General features: G+C 43.5%; 2 protein-coding genes across 6 annotated transcripts; one reads left to right on the plus strand and one right to left on the minus strand.

Moving 5' to 3' along the window:
* Positions 1–44: 44 nt before the first annotated feature.
* Positions 45–6,309, minus strand: si:ch211-287a12.9 (fibrinogen-like protein 1). The gene is made up of 11 exons (XM_010871059.5): positions 6,226–6,309; positions 4,517–4,643; positions 4,050–4,115; positions 3,738–3,871; positions 3,316–3,395; positions 2,803–2,962; positions 2,465–2,562; positions 2,036–2,124; positions 1,719–1,844; positions 1,344–1,408; positions 45–467 (listed from the first exon to the last, which is right to left on the minus strand). The coding sequence occupies exons 3-11, from the start codon at positions 4,113–4,115 to the stop codon at positions 281–283; spliced, it is 1,005 nt and encodes a 334-aa protein (XP_010869361.1). The 5' UTR covers positions 4,517–4,643; positions 6,226–6,309; the 3' UTR covers positions 45–280.
* Positions 5,010–16,556, plus strand: tpte (transmembrane phosphatase with tensin homology). 5 transcript variants are annotated; one of them, XM_013134776.4, is made up of 19 exons: positions 5,010–5,676; positions 6,665–6,750; positions 8,783–8,869; positions 8,983–9,030; positions 9,481–9,642; positions 10,034–10,153; positions 10,247–10,346; positions 11,259–11,322; positions 11,416–11,480; positions 11,552–11,612; positions 11,747–11,828; positions 12,066–12,154; positions 12,308–12,369; positions 12,654–12,734; positions 12,910–13,015; positions 13,688–13,785; positions 15,021–15,116; positions 15,333–15,403; positions 15,521–16,556. In XM_013134776.4, the coding sequence occupies exons 2-19, from the start codon at positions 6,701–6,703 to the stop codon at positions 15,621–15,623; spliced, it is 1,545 nt and encodes a 514-aa protein (XP_012990230.2). In that variant the 5' UTR covers positions 5,010–5,676; positions 6,665–6,700; the 3' UTR covers positions 15,624–16,556. The 5 variants fall into 5 exon arrangements, with proteins under 5 accessions (XP_012990230.2, XP_012990233.2, XP_019904241.2 ...); XM_013134779.3 differs by lacking the exon at positions 5,010–5,676 and adding an exon at positions 5,683–5,905; XM_020048682.2 differs by lacking the exon at positions 5,010–5,676 and adding an exon at positions 6,187–6,278.
* Positions 16,557–16,776: the final 220 nt, after the last annotated feature.

Raw genomic sequence — 16,776 nt, forward strand, 5'->3', positions numbered from 1 at the left:
ACTGAGTTCATACACATATGAACTATTATTCATCCACTGTGAGCTCAATGTTAACTACCATGAAACTGCGAAGACATTAATGATTGAATTTTGATCTATTTACAAAGAATGAGTGAACAGGAAAAAAACAACAAAATAAAAATAATGTATTTTTAAAGTTCTACTGGTTGTCTCCATTCTTGCCTACTGAAGATGGATATGTGGTTAACTGTGAGGCCTAGCACTGGGGCCTAGCACTGGGGCCTAGCACTGCGTGAAGCCGGAGTGTTTCCTGAGCTCTCTACCCGTCTGGGCCTGCACCACTGCCCGCCACCCTGTCCAGGGTCAACAGAGGCCGGAGCTTGATGGACGTGTGTCTGAGGGAGTACCACAGGCCTCTCCAGGTGCCCCACACCACACCGTTGTCATAACGACCCTGGTAGGGTCCGCCTCGGTAGAACTTCCCGTTCAGATTGGCTGCATGACACCTAGAAAGAGGAGAGGGAGAAAACAGCAACCCTCTCATAATACAGCAACACACAACCCCTCTCATAATACAGCAACACACAACCCCTCTCATAATACAGCAACACACAACCCCTCTCATAATACAGCAACACACAACCCCTCTCATAATACAGCAACACACAACCCCTCTCATAATACAGCAACACACAACCCCTCTCATAATACAGCAACACACAACCCCTCTCATAATACAGCAACACACAACCCCTCTCATAATACAGCAACACACAACCCCTCTCATAATACAGCAACACACAACCCCTCTCATAATACAGCAACACACAACCCCTCTCATAATACAGCAACACACAACCCCTCTCATAATACAGCAACACACAACCCCTCTCATAATACAGCAACACACAACCCCTCTCATCATACAGTGACACCCTAACCCAATGGCTGTGTGCCATTATACAAAACACACATCCCCCCTATAATACAGCACTACACAACCCTTCTCATAATACAATGACAAACAGCCCATTTTATAATATAAATACACACAAGCCGGGTTATAATAAAGCAATACACACAACCCCTCTCATAATACAGCAATACACAATCCTTGTTGTAATACAAAGACACACTATCCTTCTTGTTATACAGGACCATGAGAGGACCATGGAGAGACAGAAGGAGAGAGGGGCAGAGAGAGGACCATGGAGAGAGAGGGAGAGAGGACCATGGAGAGAGAGAGAGAGAGGACCATGGAGAGAGAGAGAGGCAGGGGTCAGAGAGAGGACCATGGAGAGAGAGAGGGAGAGAGGGGCAGAGAGAGAGAGGGAGAGAGGGGCAGAGGGCAGTCAGTCATCAGCTCTAGGGGCGCTACCCACCTGTTGTACCACCAACCCCCTCGGTTCTCCTGAGCACAATTGCCTTGTAGATAGCGGTCATGGTCCTGGAGGAAGAGCCATGGTCAGACAGGGCTGATACTGGGTACATCTCAGATTAAACCCTCATGACAAAGGTACTGCACTACATGTAGTAGAGGGATTTGGGCGCCATTTTGGACAACATGTGAGTTTAATTTTTAACCCCCCAAAAAATGTTGGGACTGGATGCCACACAGGACGACAGCAGGGCAGTTTAGGGTCAACAGAATGACTAATGTACGTACAGAACGACAGGCTTTTCCCCATGCTGGCTTGGGGATTTGATCCAACAAACATCTGGTTGCTGGTCAGAGGGTCTACTGCTGTGTGACTGACCTGGTCTCTGGTGCTGAACGGCATGCCGCTGAGAGAGTCAGACCACTGCTCCAGCATTCCAGTGCCACCGGAGAGGGCATCTCCTCCATCTCCACTATACAGACCGTAAAACAGGCGGTAGCTGTCCTGGGGGCGGAGAGACAGACACAGAGGGAGGGACAGTGGAAGAGTGGGAGGGACAGTGGAAGAGTGGGAGGGACAGTGGAAGAGTGGGAGGGACAGTGGAAGAGTGGGAGGGGAATGATCAGAGGATGAAAATTAAAAAAGTCACATGGCTTGAGATTTTGTTTACCTGAGTTAAACCACACACAACACACCTTCTCATCTGCGATCTTGAAGTTCTGGTAGTAGACGTGTCTCCTCTGTCCTCCCCAGTCCATCAGATCGATCTTCACCAGGTTCTCACCTCAAACAGAACCACATGAAAAAGGAACATCATTGGACCAGTTTACTGTGTGCGTCTCTGCTTACAACCAACCGAGAGGCTTAAAACCAGGAACCTCACTTCCTGAAGCTTCCTCCCGCTGCCGTGGGTCATGGGCCAGGGGCTTTACAGGAAGTGATCTCAAACTAAACTAAAGTGTCACCTCCTAGAACCAGGAAGTGAATGAGTTGTGTCAGCGGTCTCGTACAGAGCTGATGCAGGATCAGTTCTTCCACCAGCCTACGCAGTCCCTCTCCTTCCCACGTAAACGGCTGATCTGATCCTACATCGACACTCGCACTCTGAGAGCACCAGGTCTTACCGTCCTTCACCAGAGAGTGGATGTGTTCGTTGCCAAGCCAGAACTCGTCGTTCCACAGCTTGAAATCTCCAAATCCGTCTCTGTAATCCACCCAGTCCCTGTGGAGAACAGTCACTGATTCAATGCCTGGATGCTGATGCCATGACCGACTGGCCAACAGCATGATCTAAATGCAGAAATCTATTGAACATTCAGATACGATTCAGGTGTTGAATAATGGTTGTTTTCATGTGTTCTGACACTCAGGCATGTGACTGTCACCTTCTTCGGCACAAGGCAAGGCTGCCCAAGACCACTGGCATGTAGCAGAAACTCACTAGCCTCTGACTCACACACACCTGTTGAAGTCCACCCTGCCGTGTCTCCGTCTCTGCAGAACCGTCCAACCCCCTCCGTCCTCCATGTCACAGAAGGCCAGGACTGGCTCCTGGTCCACTCTGGGTCTGATCCGGTAAAACCCGGAGGCGGGCCTCAGCCTCTCAAACAGCTCAGAGCAGTCTGGAGGAGTAGAAGATGATAGGGAAGAGATAGATGTCTGAGGTAGATATTGAACTCCTCTGGCTAGTCAGCAGTACTATTGAAAAGGCTGATTTTAAAGGTGGACTCCAGTCACACGCTCACACCATTGACATTACAAAAAACACACACTGCTAAATGCACAGCTATTTCTCTATCTCCTTGTGTGTTTCAATAGGATAGAATCAGCTGTCACTCTAATTTTCTCTTTTAAACTAATTATGTATTTGGAAATTGTGACTTTTTGAGCTGGAAGAAGATTACAGATGGATGAGTGTGTGACCAGAGTGGCTCTTTACCCAGGGAGATAAACCATGGAGGAAAGAATCTCTGACCTCTGTCATACACAGTGAGGCTTCCTGCTGGAGGGAGAGTATCTAGAACTCCTGTCTTGAAGCTCTCTGTTAGGTTGGTGCTGGAGTGTTAGGATAGAGAAGGTGATTACTGATTAATTGATTCACTATTTGACCAACTGGCTTTAAAAAGTACTACCGGTGAGAGTTAGGGCCAGAACCTAATATTTATTTGTATTTGTCATTTTATTTTTTAGTAACAGCCATTTGGGTTAACTGTCTTGTTCAGGGGTAGTGAATCAACAGTTGGCCCAGGATAAAATCATTAGTAATGTACCAACAACTACAGGGCCTGTAGAGTAACAAGAAGTGTTGTAGAGTAACACGAAGTGTTGTAGAAAGAGAAAACCATTCAGAAGGTACAGAGCATTATGAGTAATGTGGTACATCGTGATATACTGTACCTGGATTGCGGAAGATGGATAAAACTGTGCGTCTTCAGGTGTGTGAGCTGCCATGCCCCTATCAGCAGTTTATTCTCCAAAATGCGAACATCACGTCTCAACTCCTCCAGTTCCAGAACACACGGGTCTGACACCTTGGAGGGGAGACGTCAGTTAATCAATGAATACGTCGAGTAACTAAGTAAGCAATCAATCATCCACAAAACCATACAACTAAACATTTTATCGTTTTCTCGATCCGTAAACAGAGGCTTTCCTAGGAGGTTAAAATTTGGGCAGAATTTTCTCGACAGTGATGCGTGGGATACTTACTGAAAGGTGAGGTGAAGCCAAGGTTTGGCACAACACCAGAGCCAGCAGAAGGACCAGAGATGTCATCTTCGATTAGAAATGTAGAGGAAGACAGACTCATGAAGAACATGAAAGAATATCAATGATAATTGACCCCTTTACCGTATATATATCAAGAGGGCTGTTCACATTTACATTTGTGATTTCGCTAGAACAACTTAATGTATTTCAAGCGTAAGCCTATTTCACAATTGCAATACGTTTTTGGTGCAGTACATCCTAAAAAAAAAGCACAAATGGTTTCTGGGAGATCCTAGCACATATTCAAACTAACTGTTTAAATAGTTAAAATACTTTCTGTAGGCTGATAAAACGTAACGCGTGTACTCGGTTTCATTAAATAGAATGTGTTACCTGAAAAATACCGGGATAGTGATGATTTTCGCATATTAACATAACGATTATATAGATATAACAACATAGCCTACCTTAGTTTCAAGAGTGTTTCTTCTGTTGGTCCAAGGAAAGTATGTTGTAAGTCCAGTGTGTCCTAGTACGTGCCCGTTTTATTGGTGATTTATCATCCCTTGACGGGATCGCCCGGTTCCGCATGTTCTATGTTAGACAACGATGGAGTTCCCGCTAATTCAGGTCTAAGAACAGTTGGGATTTTTAAACCCTGCTGGTCATGCTGGGAAACTGGTATGGAAAAACTGATCCTGAATCTGTGCCTTCGTCGACCACCTGTGACTGCGGTCAATTCTCGGCGGAGATGTGGGCTTATCCCAAAAGACAGCCCATTTTGTTTTACTCATCCCCAATACGTTTAACCCGAGTCAAAATTATTGCATTATGTAGGGACTAGGGCGAGAAATAGGACGCAGAGGTGTTAGACGCAACATTCTTCAAATACCACTTTATTTTGTCTAGTGTAGCCTACATGTCTTTATATGCCGTTGTAGTCTACGTTATGATTTATCTACATTTTAAACAGAAGAGTTCAGACACTGTTGGCTTTTTAGATTGACCTTTTATTCCTGATTTAACATTTTGTATGTGATTTGTGATGTCTTCCCAGAAGAAGGGTTGGTGGAGAGCCATTCATTCCCATTATTGATTCCAGATGTATTTCTAAAAAGCGTTTTACGTGAGCAGCTGAGGACGTTTTCAACGTCAAATATTGACACACACAGATTCACATCGAAACTTACGTTAATAACCTGGAAACGCTAAAGGCAATTTTTCTAAAATAACTTAAATCAACCAACACGAGGATGAGCAAACAAGCTCTCCTTTCATTGACCTGCAGATGAATTGGCAGCGGACGGAAAAGAGTTGTGTTGCAAACTGAACCCCGTTCGCTTCAGGAAGTTGAAAACTTGCAACGTTTGCAGAACGGAGGAGGAATACGATGGGGGAAAAATACAACGTTCAACCTTTGAACTGTCTTAGCAGTCACAAGACCTACGCTGTTTTAAATCACTGTCCTGTAGGCTATCAAACCGGTGCGGGCCACTATGAGGCGGTCATAAAGGAATTCGTTTTGTTAAAACGGTTGGGGGACTAAAGAGTGAAAGAACTAACGGGAAAACAAAGAGATCAAAAGGAGCGTCATCGCAGCCCTCTATATGTTGCCGAGCGTCATTTGGTTTGTAATAATTTTAGCGATAACTTTCCAGCTGTTCGTTGTGAACTTTGTTTTTCTCAGACAAGCTCATCCATCCTAATTAATGTTAATCCGAGAGCTGAATTGGCGAATAGCAGTCTGTGGAACTTATTCAGTTCTGCAGAGATGTTTTAGTTTGTTTTCTTGGTTCTGATTTTACTAAACCGTCACAAAAACGTCCTCAAACGAGTTAAACCAGGGAGACTAGTGGGTAAATCTTTCCTGTCCCCATGTAGAATGACCTGTTTTGGCTTATCCGTTTAGGATAAATGTTAAGTTTAGGGCTAGGTTCGGTGTTCAGATTAGTTAAAGGTTAGTTAAGGTTCTGGCAATTGGATTGCACAGACAATGGTCCACTGGACTCTGGTCGAAAGAAGTGTACTGTCTCAGGAACAGGGTACGATTTGGTGACCGTGGTTTCTGTTAAACACAGTCTGTGTTCCAAATCTCCCCTCTGTTAGGGCTGCCTAACCCTTTTCCTGGAGACAGACCATCCTGTAAGTCTTCTCTCCAACCGCAATTGAGACTAACCTGATTGAGCGTTTCATCCTGGACATTTGTAGGATAGGGTGTACTAAATTAAGGTTAGTGAGAACCTACAGGTAAGCAAATTCGGGGTGAGTTTGACGAAATTCTTCTGGGTTTTGTTTCAACCTTCTAGTTAATTGACAAAACCTGGTGTCTCAATTAGTCACTGATGAATGAGAGGACTACAAGGGTTGGGAATCCTTGGTATTCCACTAGGTACCGGGTGCCATATACAAAATATTCAGGGACTGACTTAAAATGTCACCAAAGCCACTGGTAAATCTGAATGTATTAGAAGCAGCCAAAAGGAATGTTCCAGTTTATTTGTTTTTGATGAACATTTGTAATAATTTTTTGTGGTGCACAATTCTACTAATTTGGCTAATGCCTGGACACCTTTCCAGACCCAGCCTGTCATGTGTTGACTTATTCTCTATGACAGGAAAGGGGAGAAAAACGAGGCCAGACCGTCATCATCATGTCAGCTGTTCATTTCAGTCCAGGGTTGGATTCCAAAGAAGTTAATGGGTGAGTTAACAACACACTAAACTGACTGTCAGACAAAACCGTTTTATTGAGTAACAACTGAAGTGACCAGGGTTTAGTGTGTTGGCCACTGCTTTGGCGATGACATTTCAACTTGCTTATGTTATTAACCATTTGTGTGGTGTTCAGTGGGCGATTTCTCTTACATAACCTTGATATTCAGCAAACCAAAATTGGTAACCTTGTTTCTAACTATAACAAATGTTCTGTTGAGAGAAGTGCTCAAGTCTTGAAAAAACCTTTGAGGTTTTTAGATGGTGTGGTTGTAGTCTTCAGAGTTATTTCTGCTTGTTGTAAAATGTCTGTATAACACAGCATGACATTTAAAAGTCTTTGAGGTCACAACACCCAGTGCTCTGTTTTACGGAGATGCACTTGTTTTTGTTAAACATCTTTGGAAAACATCTGTAATTTTATATTTTATTGAAGAAACATTCTGAAGTATTTTGTAATTCATATTGGTTATAATAGATCCTTCATAATAAAGGTGAGCCAGGTGGCCATTGCTTGCTATAGAAATCAGACAGTTTGGCATTAATTTACTGTACAATAGAATGGGTGAAAAGTGACATCACTGACTTTGGGAGGTATGACTGTCAGTGGAAGAAGCACCAGTTTCATTCACATAAATGTCTGGCCACTGTCTTTTCATGGAAGACTCTCAGGTTTACCGAGCTGTTCCACAAAAACACAGTTGGTGTCAGTGTTTCAGCAAAAGCTTGTTAATGGGAGAGGTCAGTGGAGAATGGCGAGAATCGTTCAAGTTAACCCGATCCAAGATCTGGGTACCTACTAAACTGGAGAGTGGTTTATTGTTTTATGTCCTGTGCATTTGAAAAGACATTTGAAAAGACAAGTCACCCTGTAATCCATTTCAGGCTTAAATCACCTACTGCATCAGATGTGATTTAATGTTCCAGATTTTACTGGTCTCAACACGTGGTGATTATTGGCAGCCCTGCATTAATTCTTCATGCCTTTATATTGCCCGTTGGTCAGTGATGACTTAAAGAAACGCAGAGCAGTGAAGGAGTCTTCCTGCCGGGCAGTGAAGGAGTCTTCCTGCCGGGCAGTGAAAGGATGATGTCAATGAGTGGTCAGTGCAGGGTGGAGTGGTGTTGTGTTAACTGACATCCTCTTTGCTGATGTCCGCAGCTTCTTCCTGTGTTTCCTGGTTTGATCATGTATCAGCTGTTTCTGATAGACCTTGTTTCAAGTAGAGATGTAGCTTTCATTCTGTACTAGCTGGCTGGTGCACAACTTTAAATGGCCCAACATGTAAATTCTACAGAGGTTTCATACATCTGTTTTAACGCTCAGCTGGAACACCTGCTTCAGTGGAAGTGTTTGATTCCCTGACCAGTTGAGTCAGTTTGGGCTTTAAACTAAACTAGTAAATCGGAGTAGAGCAACGATATTCATGTCTTACCAGGGCCGGCTCCAGGCATAAGCAACTTAAATACCTCACAAGCTTAGTTCAAAATTATTTCTGATCAGAATGCCAAGTTTAGGCAGGTTTTACTCCAATGTTTGAAAACAGTCAATGAAAAACTACACTAGGCTGTAAAGTCAATCTAGCTGAAATTAAATACAGCTCGGGAAAATATTAAGAGACCACTGCAACTTTTTCATTCCTTTCCAAAAAAGGTGAAAAGGAAGGTTTTTGAGTGAGGAACAGAAGGGTTAAAGTTTAGAGACCGCTGCAAATTGAACGCTTCTGTTCCTCTCTCAAAACCTTCCTTTTCAACTTTTTGGAAAGGATAGAAAAGGTGCAGTGGTCTCAATGTTTTCCAGAGCTCTTTTACCCCATGAATGGTCATGTCATTTTAGCCAGATCTTTGTGTATACAAGTAAATGTGTTCTTAGTATCCTTACCAGGTAAAATAACTGTTAAAACTAACTGGGGAAAATGCTTTTGTTTTACTGTCATCCACTTTTCTCCATAACTTAAATTCATGTAAACTGTGCAAGTCTGTAGGGGACCCAGGTTTACTAGGTGTCCATCTGTCTGTAGTGTTGAGAAGGTTGATACGCTGGAGGAGGCTACGGTGAAAATAGATGATGGGAAGGATGAGTGTGTTGGACCTGACACCATGTACCAGTAAGTAGACGCACATGCCCGTGTTGGACCTAATAACATCACATCAATATACTGTACACTGAGTGGCTGTTTTGAGCTTTTGATCATTAGTTGGTCTCCTCCCCTTTCTACAGACGTATTCGGAAGAAGATCGCTCCTTTTGTCATGTCCTTTGGATTCCGGTAAGCACCCTTTGCTGCTGATGGGGATTTCTCTCCGTTCATTGCATAGCAAGTCTAATAAACAACCATCATTTAACAGGTAAAATAAGCTCTCATGCCCCTGAGTAACAGGCAGTTACATCCTGGTTGTGGCGTTTTGTCCCTGGGAGTCCCGCAGAAGGTTGTGTGAATTAGATCATCATACTCCCCCAGAGGTCTTTAGGTTTACAGAAGTATTTTAGAATTGAAGCATTTTTTGTTTTCCCGGAGGTAACTTTGTTTGGACTGTGTAATGTGGTTTATTCTGATTGGATGATTTGGTCCTGAGGTTAGCGGAACAGGGTTGTGTAATGTGGTTTATACTGCTCTTGGAAATGGTAATATGGCCTGGTCTCCATGTATTCTGCCTCTATCTTTATGTAGTATTATTAGTGGTCATTTGTCTAATCCTAGTTTGTCTTTGTGCTACAGGATCTTCGGTGTGGTGCTGATCATTGTGGATGTGGTGCTGGTGATCGTAGACTTGTCCCTGCCGTCTCGCAGCAGAGGGGTGGGGGAAGCTCTCGAAACGGTCTCCCTCCTCATCGCGCTCTTCTTCCTCGCTGATGTGTTGCTGCGGGTCTATGTGGAGGGGTGAGAGGCAGGCTGTTCTCAGAGTACATGAACGTAAAAAAGATGAGACAGAAAGTCTGACAAAGTGAAAGTTGAGAGACCTACTGAGATGGAGAGAGCGGGGTTGTGACTCAGCCGCGGTGGTCCAATTCGCTTACTGATCATATGCTGATGAACAGGAAGTGATACACAGGAAGTGGTTTGCCCTTATTTGGACAGCAGGCCCTCCTGGAATGCACTGATGAGTTCAACTCTGTCCCAAGTACTACACTGCTAAATGTTGTTAAAAGAAAAACTTGATTATTTAGCCGGCTGCCAAGGCGAAAAACTATGGGGTACAGAGTTTGGTGGAGCCTGTGTGCTTGTGTAATCTGTGTTTGTGTGTCTTATGTTTTGGTTGTTTGTGATTTAGGTTCAAGGTGTATTTCAGCTCCCGACTGAACAGTATAGATGCCTGTATAGTTATAATCACCCTGGGCGTCAACATGATCTACACCTTCTCTGACCTGAACGGCCCCAGCCTCATACCCAGGTACCCTGTTGACCCGGGCCGGGTACCCAGTTGCCTTAACTCGGAAACAGCCTCTTCATAGTGAATAACCATCGTCATTCTTGCTCTTCTCAGGGTGGTAACGTTCCTGCGTTTTCTGAGGATTATAATCTTGGTCAGGATCTTCAGATTAGCCTCTCAGAAGAAGGAGCTGGAGAAGGTCACCAGGAGGATGGTGAGGTCATGTCCATGGCAACACAGTGATTGTCATTCTTGGTGGAACTGGGTTTTGAACCATATGATGGCTGATTCCAAGGAGTTACAAATGAACGGGTCTCATTCATTATGATGGCTGGTTCCAAGGAGTTACAAATGAATGGGACTCATACATTATAAGTAAAGAGAGTATACAATTCCATGAATAATCAAAGAATACTTTTCCAGGGATTTGAGGTGTCTAGAGCAAGGATGCATGCTGAGAGGCTTTGGGAAGTTTCTCTACCTATTTCTGTTATAAACCAACATGAAGATTTGTGGGAAGTTTTATGATTTTAACAAGCATTATCTATGGCTTCCTTGGCACCACCTGGTGGTGTCTGTTTTAAACATCTACCAAACCAAAACAACTAATGCATTACATTTGGTCTGGGGCACAGAAACAGAGAGATGTGTGTAAATGGAACTGCAGCCACTCCGTTTTAAAATGATGATATACAATAAGGCACAATCATGTTATAGGATTTTTATAGTGCAGAGGAGATGCATGTAAATGGATATCCTACTAATCTGTTAATGGATAGTAAATAACCATAAAATAGAAAAAAAATTAAGAAAAACATATGAGGGTGTTGCTCCATCCTCCACATTTTTGCCCATCGCCCTTGGGATTTAATCAGATGACCTTATGGTTTCTATCATAATTTGAGGGGTTATAATCCCATTTAATTAAATTCTTAAACACAGGACATTGTGATCCTCCTTTAACTCAGTTGGGAAGAGAAAATACATTATTGGGACTGACCACTTATCAGCACAAGATATGCCTATCAAATACTGATGTTTTGGGATCTTGATGTGGATTTTAATCATTGTTTCTGTGGTCTAAAATGACTTGTGAGTTTTAATCCTTGACCTCTGTGCATGGCAGGTGTCTGAGAACAAACGTCGCTATCAGAAGGATGGCTTTGACCTTGACCTCACCTATGTCACAGGTGAGACCGCAGCCCACACCCTTTGACCCTATGTATGTCAGAGGTGAGACTAAAGACACACCTACCTAACTCTGACCTCTCCTCCTGCTTCAGATCGCGTCATTGCCATGTCTTTCCCCTCCTCTGGGAAACAAGCCCTCTACCGGAACCCAATCAGGGTAAGAGAGAGACACACCCCACACCATGACTCCTAAATCTCCATAACACCATCTCTCTCTGCTGCTCTCAGGAGGTTGCTAGGTTCCTAGACACCAAACATGAAGACCACTACAAAGTGTTCAACCTCTGCAGTAAGTGAACACATCCCAGTCTACTACCAAGTAGGCAGGGCCGTGTTGAAAGCATCCAGGCAATTCTGTTATTACACCACATATTCAGGCCTGTAATTATAGGGTGTCCATGTGTATGATTGTTTTACCTCCAGGTGAGAAAGGATACGACCCCCAGTTCTTCCACTACAGAGTAGAACGGGTGTTTATCGACGACCACAACGTACCCTCTTTAGAGTGAGTTGTGTGGGTGGGTGGGTGGGGTTATAGTGATTAGAGCGGCCTGTTTCCTGTCGATGCATGTTTGTTTTTTTTTTTGTTCGTCTGGGGATGTGTTCATCTCCCAAAGTGGAACAACAGAGTGTGTGTGGTGCTGAGTGTTTCAGGAGGAAGGATAATTACTGTTTCCTCAGTGTTACACCACATGTTTCTTCCTTGTCTGCCACTGTTCAACATGCCTGCTCTTCATCTTAGGGACATGCTGAAGTACACAGCCAGTGTGAGGGAGTGGATGGCAGCCGACCCCAGAAATGTCATTGCTATACACTGTAAAGGAGGAAAAGGTGACTATATATACCCTGTAAAGGAGGAAGAGGTGACTTATGCCCTCTGCTGGTGATCTACTGTAGGTGCAGCCAGCATATGAAGTTGTAATCATCCCTAATGGGGATGAGGTGGTGGGGTGACCGGTGGATGATGGTTGTGTGCTCCCACAGGTCGTACAGGGACCCTGGTGTGTACCTGGCTCATTGACAGTGACCAGTTTGAGAGTGCTCAGGTAGGACAACTACCAGGTTCAGGTATTATGTCACATTTTTCTGAATAACTCAACATCTCTTTTAGGGACTAACCCTGTAACTGAGACCTACTGGGGAGCTTGTTCCAGGGACTAACTCTGTTACTGAGACCTACTGGGGAGCTTGTTCCAGGGACTAACTCTGTTACTGAGACCTACTGGGGAGCTTGTTCCAGGGACTAACTCTGTTACTGAGACCTACTGGGGAGCTTGTTCCAGGGACTAACCCCGTGCTACAATAACAGTTTCTCTATAATGTCCCACAGGACAGCTTGGACTACTTTGGAGAGCGGAGAACTGACAAAAGCCGCAGTTCCAAGTTCCAGGGAGTTGAGACCCCATCTCAGGTACTCAGATGTTACCTTTCCTACTAGACCAGGTTAAGTAGTATAACTTCATTCCTGTGACTGGCTGGTTTGGTGTGTTACCTAGCCCAGCCTTGGTTTAGCCTTCTCGCTCAATGTCGGTCTGTGTCTCTGTTCGTAGAGGAGGTACACCAATATGTGTGTGTGTGTGTTACAGAGCAGGTACGTGGGTTACTATGAAGTGATGAAGACTAAGTTCAATAGACAACTTCCTCCAGAACGGAGCCTGAAGATCAAGAGCATCCGCATCCACTCCATAGCAGGTTTTGATTGAATATTCATTCTCTACAGTAAAATCAGTTTTGTAGCACGTCACGTTTTTGGGGGGTCAGGGTAACCTGGGTAACGTCAGGGTAACCTGGGTAACGTCAGGGTAACCTGGGTAACGTCAGGGTAACCTAATGGTCTACGGTGTTGGGCCAGTAAGTGAGAGGCCACGTGTGTGTGTGTGTGTGTGTGTGTGTGTGTGTGTGTGTGTGTGTGTGTGTGTGTGTGTGTGTGTGTGTGTGTGTGTGTGTGTGTGTGTGTGTGTGTGTGTGTGTGTGTGTGTGTGTGTGTGTGTGTGTGTGTGTGTGTGTGTGTGTGTGTGTGTGTGTGTGTGTGTGTGTGTGTGGTCTAATTAAACTCATGGTGACCAGATGTCCCAATGAGTATAGTAAAACCAGAAAAAATATGACTCATTGGGACATTTTGCCAATTTCTGGCTCAGGGTCAAACTTACAATTTATTTTATAGTTAATTGGGGTCTCTTTAAGGTCCAGGTGTTGTTGGTTAAGGTTAGGCATTACATCTAGGTAAAGTTTAGGCATAAATGTTACTTTATTGAGGTTAGGGTTAGGTTTAGGGTTAAGATTAGGACAAAGGAGCGTGCAATTTGTATTTTCTGGTCTCCATGGGGGTTGCTGTACAAACTTGTGTGTGCGTGTTTGTTTAAGGTGTGGGTAAAGGAAATGGCAGTGACTTGAAGGTGAAGATCATTGTGAGGAAGGACCTGGTTTTCCAGTGTGTCTGTGCCAAACAACAGAACTGCACGGTAAGGAGTCATCCATAGCTCACTGGGTATGCAATGCCAGGGTTGTGGGTTTGATTCCTGCTGGGGACCTGTACAGAACATTCCAGAGTCTGGAAATATTTGGACACTGACACAATATTCAAAATTTTGACTCCGTACGCCACCACAATGGATTTCAAATTAAACAACTGAGATGCAGTTGAAGTGCAGACTTTCAGCTTTAATTCAGTGGGTTGAACAAAAATATTGTATGAAACATTTGTAATTGCAACCATTTTCATTCACAGTCCCCTTATTTCATTGGACATATTAACACAATCAAATGAAATGTTTATTTTTTAGACTATGTTGAGAATCCTTTGCCGACAATGTTTGGTTGAAGTCTGGAACGCATGAACGTAACAAAATGCTGCGTTTCCTCCTTTGGGATGCTTTCCCAGGCCTTTACTGCAGCTGTTTTCAGTTTTGTTTTTGGGTCTTTCTGCCTTAAATTGTCTTCAGCAATTGAAATGCATGCTGGATTGGGTTCAGATCAGGTGATATTCCACTTCTTTGCCTTAAACTCCTGGGTTGCATCGCAGTATGTTTTGGGTCATTGTCCATCTGTGAAGTGAAGCACCGTCCAATCAACTTCATTGAATTTGGCTGAATCTGACCAGACAATACATCCCTATACACTTCAGAATTCATCCAGCTGCTTCTGTATTCTTTTACATCATCAGTAAACACTAGTGACCCAGTGCCATTGGAAGCCATGCATGCCCATGCCATCACACTGCCTCCACTGTGTTTTACAGATTGTGGTATGCTTTGGATGATCCTTTCCAAGCCTTCTCTATACTTTTTTTTCTTCCCATCATTCTGGTACAGGTTGATCTTAGTTTAATCTGTCCAAAGAATGCTGTCCCAGAACTGGGCTGGCTTCTTTGGATGTTTTTTGGCAACGTCTTATCTGGCCTTTCTATTCTTGAGGCTTATGAATGGTTTGCACATTGTGGTGAACCCCCTGTATTTGCTCTCGTGGAGTCTTCTCTTTGTGGTAGACTTGGATAATGATATGCCTACCTCCTGGAGAGTGTTCACCTGGCTGGTTGTGAAGGGGTTGATTCTCAACATTATATGACTTAGTAATTGCTTGATGTTTAATTTGGTTGGTTGATCTGTCCCAAGTGTTTCCTGGTGTGTTAATTGGTTAATCTGTCCCAGGTGTTAATTGGTTAATCTGTCCCAGGTGTTAATTGGTTAATCTGTCCCAGGTGTTTCCTGATGCGGGTACCAATGCAGTGGTGATCAGCCTTCAGGAGGGGCCTGTTGTCAATGGCGACGTCAAGGTCATGTTTGAGTCCTCTGCTGTGAGTGCTGGGCATAATGTAACACTGGTACACATGTTCAGGGGGGAGGCGTCTATAATGTAACACTTGTATGCACGTTTAGGGGGAAGATTTGGGATGTAACAACTAACTAGCTTGTGTCCTTTGACATTGCACATGAAATGGAACACAGAGGAAATGTTTTTAAAAGGCATGTAACACTGGTGCTAAAAACATTTTCAATCTCTCTGATGCCAGGGTCTACCTAAAGGTTATGAAGACTGTCCCTTCTACTTCTGGTTCAACACCTCCTTCATAGAAAACAACAAGTATGTATGTCAGTCAGTTCTGAGCCCCAGTTAGCAAATGACTTAGGAGGTCTTTGCATTTTTTCCCAACTTACATTCAGAGGTTAATCTGTATGTCTGTCTGTTTTCTCCTCCCAGACTATTCCTGTCTAGAGAAGAATTGGACAACCCCCACAAGGCCAAGACCTGGGATCTCTACAAGGAGGACTTTGGAGTCACTCTGTTCTTCACAGACCCATGACTGCCTTCTCCACTTTGACCCTTAAAATCATCCCCCTACTTTGGAACCCCATTGAGAAGGAAGGCACTGGATAAGGATTTGGGTGACGTTTGGGATGTATGCCTACTTTGAACCCTGACCTTTATCTGTGAGGCCTTTTTTGAGAGGTTGAAGGGACGGCACCTCCTGATCCTCATCTACTCTACTACCTGCCATCCCTGACCAAGTCTCAATCATCAGTTCTTCCTCCTGAAGTGGCCCCTTGTTCAGGCACTTTGGAAAAAGAAAAAACAGTTGTAAAACATCCTATATAAACACTCTGTAGTTCATGCCTTTACTTATCTTATGTGGGAAATGGTGAACAACGCTTCAGGAGAATGGAGGTCTTATTGGGACCAACGATGTCTGCTTGCACTGAGATAAGGAGACCGTCCTGTTGTTGATCTGTGTTTTCTCATTTTCTGTTACTTGTTTTTTTTTTTTTTTTTACATTTCTATAGAACATGACCATTTGGGTGTGAGAGATGGCCATTAATAAAACCTGAAGGGTTTCATGGTGACCTTGTCAGTATCTTCCATGGATGTTAATTTAACCCAGTCCTGGACTGAAAAGATATTAAAGTAATATTCTTAATTGGTTCAGGATTAGGTTAATTTGTATTTTGGGAACCCAGGCCATATGAATAAAATCTTGAATACGTAAATTTTCTCCTGTAAATCTCAAGGGCAATAATATGTAAAATATAGATGACTTGTGTAAATAATCTGAAATTACTTGTTAGGCATGGTCTAATAAAACTGGCAAAAACCATCTCTGTACAGTCTTAATGAGTACTGGAACTGTAGTTATTTCCAGTTTGAGGTTAACTGATCCTTGTAAAAATAAAACCGTTATGGATTCAGTGAATTGGCAAATCCATGCATTCAAATTTAAAATAAATCAACATGCATCCATTATGTTTTTTTCTTAGTTTTTTCGTTGTTTTGTTTGCGATGCACAATTCCTAGGTAATGTTTCCAGGTAGACACTACTGGATGGACCTGGGACCTTCTGTTATGGCCTGCCGTCCGACCTACAAACACTCCTGAGCTAGTCTGCTGAAGGGCGATGTAATTCATGTGACTGATTGTAATGTCTGCTAAATGATGACATTGACCATATAACTTTATAATC

Source organism: Esox lucius, chromosome 7 (assembly GCF_011004845.1).
Source record: "Esox lucius isolate fEsoLuc1 chromosome 7, fEsoLuc1.pri, whole genome shotgun sequence".
Taxonomy (NCBI): Eukaryota; Metazoa; Chordata; class Actinopteri; order Esociformes; family Esocidae; genus Esox; species Esox lucius.

What these genes read in the sequence shown, in the direction of transcription:
- si:ch211-287a12.9 (XM_010871059.5), bottom strand. Translation starts at nt 4,115, where the DNA reads ATGACATCTCTGGTCCTTCTGCTGGCTCTGGTGTTGTGCCAAACCTTG. An exon ending in TGGCTTCACCTCACCTTTCA is followed by an intron (nt 3,872 to 4,049) that starts GTAAGTATCCCA and finishes CTCCCCTCCAAG; the next exon opens with GTGTCAGACCCGTGTGTTCT. An exon ending in CGTTCAGCACCAGAGACCAG is followed by an intron (nt 1,409 to 1,718) that starts GTCAGTCACACA and finishes CTCTTCCTCCAG; the next exon opens with GACCATGACCGCTATCTACA.
- tpte (XM_013134775.4), top strand. An exon ending in GTCATGTCCTTTGGATTCCG is followed by an intron (nt 9,031 to 9,480) that starts GTAAGCACCCTT and finishes TTTGTGCTACAG; the next exon opens with GATCTTCGGTGTGGTGCTGA. An exon ending in CCAAACAACAGAACTGCACG is followed by an intron (nt 13,786 to 15,020) that starts GTAAGGAGTCAT and finishes AATCTGTCCCAG; the next exon opens with GTGTTTCCTGATGCGGGTAC.